Genomic DNA, 8,828 nt, shown 5'->3' with positions numbered 1-8,828 from the left:
TAAGGTGGGACTAGAACTCACAGTCTCCTGGTGATTGCTCTGAAGTCACTCAGCCAGCTTTCATGCCTAAGGTGGGACTAGAACTCACAGTCTCCTGGTGATTGCTCTGAAGTCACCCAGCCGGCTTTCATGCCTAAGGTGGGACTAGAACTCACAGTCTCCTGGTGATTGCTCTGAAGTCACTCAGCCAGCTTTCATGTCTAAGGTGGAACTAGAACTCAGTCTCCTGGTGATTGGCCCAAAGTCACACAGTGGTTTTCATACCTAAGGCAGACTAGAACTCACAGTCTCATGGTGACTGGCCCAAAATCACCCAGCTAGCTTTCATGCCTAGGGCAGAACTAGAATTCACAGTCTCCCAGTAATTGGCCCAAAGTCACTCATGCCTATGGCGGGAGTAAAAATCAGTCTCCTGGTGATTGGCTCAGTAGGTTGTTTTTAGAGCATCCAATTCATCAAATTCCAATAGAAACCGCTATATGATATTGATCCCAGGATCATTATTTTTTTTTACAAAAGCAGTTCTGAAGTCGAGGCTGTGGCTGGCTTGAAAATGAAGAGGTAAGTTTTGCATGGGCTTCCAACAAATGTATTGGATACGCAATTACTGTGACCATTAGAAAGGCTGAGCGCCAAAGAATGGAGGCCTTTGAACTCTGGTGCTGGAGAAGACCCCTGCGAGTCCCCTGGACTGCAAGGCATTCAAACCGGTCAGTCCTAGAGGAGATCAACCCCGACTGCTCTTTAGAAGGCCAGATCCTGAAGTTGAAACTCAAGTCCTTTGGCCACCTAATGAGAAGGAAGGACTCACTGGAGAAGAGCCTCATGCTGGGAAAGATGGAGGGCAAGAGAAGAAGGGGACAATGACAGAGAATGAGGTGGCTAGATGGAGTCACTGAAGCAGTAGGCGTGAGCTTAAATGGACTCCAGAAGATGGTAGAGGACAGGAAGGCCTGGAGGAACGTTGTCCATGGGACACGACTTCGCAACAACAACATCCAACTGCATAGTACATCCATCTGCCTAGGTACCTCTGAATGTATCACTTTCTCCCAGACCCACTTACCTTTATTGGATAGCTGTGTGATAATAAAGGCAGAATCTCAATTAAACCACCTTGAGCTAACAAAGTTAAATATAAACCTTAGTGCAGGTAATCCTCAACCTACGACCACAATTGAGCCCAACATTTCTGTGGCTAAGTGGGACATGTGTTAAGGGAGTTTTGCCCCGTTTTACGACCTTGCTTGCCACAGTTTGTGAATCACTGCAGCTGTTAAGCTAGCCACGCAGTTGTTACGTGAATCTCGCTTCCCTGTTGACTTTGCTTGTCAGAAGCTCGCAAAAGCGGTTCAAGTGGCCCAGGGACACGGCGACCGTCGTAAGTACGAGTCGGTTGCCACACATCTGAATTTCGACCAGGTGACCACGGGAAGACTGTAACAGCCGGTAAGCGTGAAAAGGGGCTGTAAATCACTTTTTTCCACTACCGTTGTAACTTTGAACAGTCACTAAACGAACTCTTTTAAGTCAAGGATTATCGGTGCTGATATTCTTATGCCCTCTTGTTTTAAAGCTTTGAATCACAAACACTAGAACCTGAATGTATATAGACAGATAAATTTGATACAAATATCGAAATAACTGAATTTTAAACAACTGCCTGACATTTTTAGGATCTTGGCAACCAGAGTTCATTTTATCTCGTTCAGTATTGATTTTGTTGTCAATCTCAACCAGTATTTTAAACTTTCGATACAGTATTTGTTTTAAAAGCAGGGCATAAATCGTGTAAATAAAACAAAATGAACACCAGGAAGCGATGGAAGGTAAAGGTAAAAGGTAGGGAATGTGAGACAGGTGAAAAAAACCAACCAACTCAACAAAGGCCTAAATCAGGGGTCTTCAAACTTGGCAACTTTAAGACTTGTGGACTTCAACTCCCAGAATTCCTCAGCCAGCCCTGAGGGGTGGCTGAGGAATTCTGGGAGTTGAAGTCCACAAGTCTTAAAGTTGCCAAGTTTGAAGACCCCTGGCCTAAATAATGGAAATTTTATTATTTCCCCTCCCACCCCAGCTGCCTGCCCCCCGTTTCTTACTGTCTTGCGCTCTCGCTTTGGCGGGATCGGTGGCTGTGGGTTCATCATGACTTGAGAAGTTGGGAATTGTTGCACGTTCTGCGCAGGATAATATGCACCAGCTGAAGGAGAAAAGGAAAAAAAAATCAAGTTATTGCAGGGATGTCATATAGGCAGGCTGGGCTTTGCGTCTCTAGCATCTCTGAAGTGTACAACCTTTGTACAGGTAAAGTCCTCACGTTATGACCACAATTGAGCCCAAAAATATATGTTGCTAGGTGAAACATTTGCTAAGTGAGCTTTGCCCCCATTTTATGACCTTTCTTGCCGCAGTCATTAAGTGAATTGTTGCATTGGCTAAGTCGGTAACACCCTCTGGAATGAACTACCCCCCGAGATCCGGATGATTCCGGATCTCCTTACTTTCCGCCGCGCCCTCAAGACATGGTTTTTCCAGCAAGCGGGCCTGACCTAGGGAGGATTTTAGGTAGGGATAATTTTAAAAGTATTTTAATTGGAAACACAGCTGGTAATATTTGGTTTTAATTCGGCTTTTATCGGGGTTTATNACTCCACCCAGATATCAAGGAAGAGAGCAGAAAACAAAGAGGTGGGGCTTGTTCCTTTCAACCTTGATTTGATTTCTGAGTATTTGGGGCAAACGAAGGGTCACATTTGAAGACCTGCAAGAGAAAACTCGCTGGAGAAAGCAATTGTGTTGGAAGAGTTAGCGGTAAAAGGAAAGCCAGGCCATCAACAACCAGGCTGGCCGGACCCCACCAAAGTTGACACCAGTCAGAGCATAGAACAGCTCACAGAAGTAGTGCAAGATCGCAAGATGTGGAGAGATACCTGACCCACAGAATCGCCAAGAGTATGGATAATATCCTCAGTTTTATCCTCCTCATCATCAAAAATATCTCAGGGGCTGCCCCAAAGAAAAGGGAGTCAAGCTATTCTCCAAAGCGCCGGAAGGCAGGACAAGAAGCAACGGATGGAAACTAATCAAGGAGAGAAGCAACCTAGAACTGAGGAGAAACTTCCTGACAGAACAATTAATCAGTGGAACTACTTGCCTCCAGAAGCGGTGAATGCTCCAACACTGGAAGTTTTTAAGAAGAGACTGGATAATCATTTGTCTGAAATGGTATAGGGCAGTGGTGGCCAACCTATGGCACGGGTGCCAGAGGCGGCACTCAGAGCCCTCTCTGTGGGCATGTGTGCCGTCGCCCCAGTCCTAGGCCTTCAGCTGGGTTTTATAAAATCTTTTCGCTTTAGGCCTCTGCCGCCATGTACAAAAAAAAAAGGTTCAATCAATCAGTCAATTTCAACTTCTCATGGGGAAAAAAAAATCTTGCAAAGTTGGAATTGATTGATTGAACTTTTTAGTCCCACCCAGTCTGCCGACCACCGCAGCCACACCCACCCAATGGGCCACACCCACCCAATTGTCCACACCTACCCAATGGGCCACACCCATCCGGTACCTGACGATGCATAAGTGGGTTTTGGGTTGCAGTTTGACACACGGTCTCTAAAAGGTTCGCCATCACTGGTATAGGGTTTCCTGCCTGAGCAGGGGGTTGGACTAGATGACCTCCAAGGTCCCTTCCAACTTTATTATTATTATTATTATTATTATTACTACTACTACTACTACTACTACTACTACTACTACTACTACTACATTATCTTCATCACTATGAGAAAACTGAGAGCACTAGAAGAGAAAGCAGCTTTGGGAATGCATTTATTTGCATCCCACCGTTATTATTTTTACAAATAAGGCCACAAACATATCTCCCCCCCACACACACACACAACAACAACAACAATCCTGAGAGGTAGGTTGGGCTGAGAGTAACTGGCCCAAAGTCGCCCAGCTGGCGTTCATGCCTAGGGACTAGAATTCACGGTGCCGTAACCATTAAACCAAACTGGGTGCAGAAACTCTTAACCCTTTTCAGAAACCTCCTCAGTGCCTTCAGAAATTTTGGACTGCAACTCTCACATTCTCATCCACTGGTCCCGTTGGCTGGGGATGGTGGGCCTTGTGATCCAGCAACCTACCCAATCTTGCCCTCGTGGCAATCTCAAACGCAACCTGATCTCTCGAAAGACTTTAGGATCTGGAAAGAACAAGTCTTTGAAACCAGCCAGACTTCCCCCCACATTGGCTTACTGTAAGTTACACAGCCCCCAATGTACACATAATAATACAAGTAAAATTCTGCTTTTCGGATTAGTGGAAACCACCTAAAAAAACTTGTAGGGAAGATCACATATATACAGTTACAGCTTTTCTCCAAGCTTGTTCTCCACTGGCTGGTGTCTGGTTGGCATCCTGATTTTAATCTGAGAAGTCGTGCAATTAAACTGATAAAAATCAGCTTCCCGCCCCAATTTCAGCTCGATTCCGTTCAAGCCGTCGATCCGTATAATGCTGCGGCTGAACCATTCCATTCATTCATTACGCGTTTTTTAAAAATATTTAATTTCTCCCTCCGCTCTCATCCTGGCAAGAGCAAATTAAATTGGAAACTCATCAAAGAGAGAAGCAACCTAGAACTAAGGAGAAACTTCCTGACAGTGAGAACAATTAACCAGTGGAACAACCTGCCTCCAGAAGCGGTGAATGCTCCAACACTGGAAGTTTTTAAGAAGAGACTGGACAGCCATTTGTCCGAAATGGTATAGGGTTTTCTGCCTGAGCAGGGGGTTGGACTAGATGACCTCCAAGGCCCCTTCCAACTTTTATTATTATTATTATTATTATTATTATTATTATTATTATTATTATTATTATTAAATACAGGCAGTCCTTGACTTACAACAGTTCATTTAGTGAGCATTCGAAGTTACCTCTTCAAGGAAAAACAAAGTCCAGTTGCCTTTGGAAAAAGGCACCTTTGGGACAAAGAAAAGAATGTAAACAGAAGTCAGATAATAAAACAATGAGATAAAAAATGTAAAAAAAAAAAGGAACGCTAGAGCAGGGGTAGGCCACCTTGGCTCTTTTATGACTCGTGGACTTCAACTCCCAGAATTCCTGAGCCAGCCATGCTGAGGAGAAAGGGAGAGGTTTCCAAGCTGAGCCATGCTGGCTCAGGAATTCTGGGAGTTGAAGTCCACGAGTCATAAAGCGGCCTAGGCCTAAGGTAGGCAACCTTGGCTCTTTTATGAGTCGTGGACTTCAACTCCCAGAATTCCTGAGCCAGCCATGCTGAGGGGAAACGGAGAAGTTTCCAAGCTGAGCCATGCTGGCTCAGGAATTCTGGGAGTTGAAGTCCACGTGTCATAAAAGAGCCAAGGTTGCCTACCCCTGTGCTACAGGATAAGAATGATATAGGGTCTCCTGCTCGAGCGGGGTGTGCGTGTGTGTGTGTGTGTGTGGACTAGAAGATCTCCAAGATCCCTTCCAACTCTGTTATTCCGTATTCTGTAAGGACTGTGGCAAGAAAGATCGTAAAATGGGGCAAAACACATTTAACAAACGCCTCGCTTAGCAATAGAAACGTTAGGCTCAGTTGTGGTCATAAGTCAAGGACTATAACCTGAAAAGCCTCAAGGGGAGCTAATATGAAAGCACCCCTCAGCCAAATTTCCTCCCGGATATGAGAGAGGTAGCTCAAACGTCTGAAGAAAATCAGATTTTGGACAAGAAGAAAAGCGAATGATGTATTTCCACAGCTATCACATCTGTCTCACCTGTAAATAAGGAAAACAATGGAAACCCAGAGTTGTCCTGAAGTAAGATGGGCACCCAATAAATTTTGTAAAATAAATAAATAGATAAAAAGGGAAGTCATCCTTTCAACCTGGCTGACTTCTGGAATGGAGTGAACGGAAGAGGGCGTACAAAAAGACCGTGAAAGAGAAAGCTCACATATACTGAGTGACCTGTAGTGAATTAATAACAGAATAACAAAGGAACCCTGGAGGTCTTCTAGTCTAACCCCCCTGATCAAGCAGGCGACCCTATACCAGGGGTGTCAAACTGCCAGCCTACGGGCCGGATGCGTCATGCCAAAACCGTGCCCACCCCATTGCCGACAATGGGGGAAAAAAGTCACGATACGTCGCGACACGTCACGTGACGTTGTGAGTTTGACACCCCTGCCCTATACCATTTCAGACAAATGGTTGCTCAATCTTTCCTTTAAAACCTCCAGTGTTGGAGCAGCCACAACTTCTAGAGGCAAGTCGTTCCACTGATTAATTGTTCTCACTGACAAGAAAATTTCTCCTTAGTTTTAGGTTGCTTCTCTCCTTGATTATTTTCCATCCATTGCTACTTTGTTCTGCCTTCAGATGCTGTGGAGAATAGGTTGACCCTCTCTCTTCTTTTAAGTAAGTAAGTAAGTAAGTAAGTAAGTAAGTAAGTAAGTAAGTAAGTAAGTAAGTAAAGAAGGAAGGAAGGAAGGAAGGAAGGAAGGAAGGAAGGAAGGAAGGAAGGCAGGCAGGCAGGCAGGCAGGCAGGCAGGCAGGCAGGCAGGCAGGCAGGCAGGCAGGCAGGCAGGCAGGCAGGCAGGCAGGCTGGGACTAAACCATATAACGTTTCGATCAGAGCTTAATCAAAAGAAGGCCATGAAATGCAGCAGGTGAGATGAAGGGACCCTCAGCTTCTCTTCATACAGGGTAAAGATGTGCCTAAAATTCTCAGCAGCACATTTATCAGATTTGCCTTGATCAATGGTAGGCATCTGGAGAGGACTTTGGCCTACAACTCCCACAATTCCTTGTTATTGGCCCCTGCAGAGTAGAGCTGGTGAAGTCCCAAACAGTTAAGATGCACCTGGCTGCCTCATCCCATCGGCTGTCTTTTTCAAGCATTTTTCTACAGTTAAGCCCAATGAGCTTCATATAATTATCCATCTTCCCCCCCCCCCAAAAAAAACAAAACACCTGGAAAGACAAGAGCAAGGGCAGGACAGGAAGAATCATTTCACGCTGGCCGAGGACCACGGCAATATACACTCCGCTTTATAGCTGCACCTTCAGGAATTTGAAGTTTTAAGCCACTCTTACGATTTCAGCTCAAAAAGCGGAGATGTTAGCATTTATTTTTAAAGAAGACACACACGGCATGGAAACTCTCTAACACAGTGGTTCTCAACCTTTTTAATGCCGCGACCCCAACCGGTCGTAAGTCGGGGACTAAACCGGTCGTAAGTCAAGGACTACCCAACCGGTCGTAAGTCGAGGACTTTCCCTGCCCGGGAGCGCCGCGCATGCGTGGTTCCGCCCCCTGCGCCGGCCGAGGCGTAGCTGGCAAGCGGCAGAGACGGAGCAGGCTGACCACCAGCTGGCCCAGCTCAAGGGAGGTAAGGCACCCGCCGGAAAAGGGGGAAAAAAATGGCGGACAGCCTTGCTTGGCGACCCCCGTGAAATGGTCGATCGACCCCAAATGGGGTCCCGACCCACAGGCTGAGAACCACTGCTCTAACAAGAAGCTTTCTGGGCAGGCTCCCTTGTGGTTCAGACATTTTAAGAGTAATTTTAATTGACATAGGCCACAGCAAATATTTCATTTTAATTAGGTTTTAAATTGGGTATTTTTATTTTTGTATCTGTTTTACAAGGCTGTCAGCCGCCCTGAGTCCGTAAGGAGAAGGGCGGGATAAAAATTAAATAAATAAATAAATAAAATTTGCCACCCTCTGCTCTGCAATTCCTCAGCCACAATCGCAGTCAGTCCTTGGGAAGAAAAGGGAGACTCTGGAGCTGCTGCACTGACTGGCTGAGCCTGTTCTGAGCACATGGAGGCAGCACCCGGGCTCTGCTGAGTCATCTGGCCTACTAAACTTTATGGGTGGGGAGCGAGTGCGGTAACACACACTGATGACAGCTATCTCTGAGGCTGCTGTAGCAGCTCGGCCAGCCCATCGGGGACATCTCTGCCATTGTGGGTGGGTGAGCTTTGGCCAACCTGTGCCGGTCCTTTAAGGTCAAAGGTCGCCAAACCCCAGGCCGCAGCCCACTACCAGGATGCGGCCTGTCCGAAACCCGGCCGCTGAGAGATGGGCAAGCATGCGCGGGGGCAAAGCTCCCTTTGTACAAGCGCTTGCGCATGAAGCCTCCCTTGTGTGAACAGAGGGCACCCTCGCAGGCGTCGCTCAAGCGCCCTCCGCTCCCGCGCAAAGCTCCATTTGCCCGATTGGAGGGCGCGCACGTGCCGCTTGCACAAATGGAGCTGCGCGCACGCGCCTGCAACTTACGGGCCCCCTCACACACACACGCACACACACACACCAGGCCGCCAAGCTGGAAAGGTTGGGAACCACAGCTTTAAAGAACTGGATGGAGAGGAGAAAGACTGCCAAATTCACCTTCTCCTGCCAGTTGGGTCCTAACTGGGATGGCCATGCCAGCCACCTTGCTCTGCCAATCTTAAAAAGAGACCTGGGAACCATCTCAGGGTTCCAATAACAACAACAACAACAACAACAACAAAAGCCCCTGCCACTCTCTTTTCAAAACACAAACAAACAAACCCACTGCTAGAAACCCTTGTTATGCCCAGGCCGAGAGGTCGAAGTCCAGGGCCAGACTCAGTCCACTTGCTGGCAATATAGCCGTCCACCAAAGGGCTACGCATACCTACCTTTCGGTAAGGGGTGCCAGCTGAGGCTTCCCCCCCCCACTGTCGGACTAGTAAAGAAACAGGGACCTGCAGAAATGCGGGTGGGACAGGGGCCTCGGCTCACATTTCTGAGCCTACAGGAGCTGCTGGGCCAGCTCCAGGCTAAA

At 47.1% G+C, this 8,828-nt stretch overlaps 1 protein-coding gene across 1 annotated transcript in view; it reads right to left on the bottom strand.

Annotated features, from left to right (window-relative positions):
* EIF4G1 (eukaryotic translation initiation factor 4 gamma 1) overlaps window positions 1-8,828 on the bottom strand; it is a 101,952-nt gene that overhangs the window by 67,915 nt on the left and 25,209 nt on the right. The window contains exon 5 of the mRNA XM_015824265.1: window positions 2,100-2,200. Coding sequence (XP_015679751.1) covers window positions 2,100-2,200 — 101 coding nt within the window. The remainder of the gene's footprint in view (window positions 1-2,099; window positions 2,201-8,828) is intronic.

Source organism: Protobothrops mucrosquamatus, unplaced genomic scaffold (assembly GCF_001527695.2).
Source record: "Protobothrops mucrosquamatus isolate PMUCROS unplaced genomic scaffold, P.Mucros_1.0 scaffold2173, whole genome shotgun sequence".
In the NCBI taxonomy this organism is placed as follows: Eukaryota; Metazoa; Chordata; class Lepidosauria; order Squamata; family Viperidae; genus Protobothrops; species Protobothrops mucrosquamatus.
Note: the sequence above shows the minus strand (reverse complement) of the source record. Positions and strands in the feature narration are given on the sequence as shown.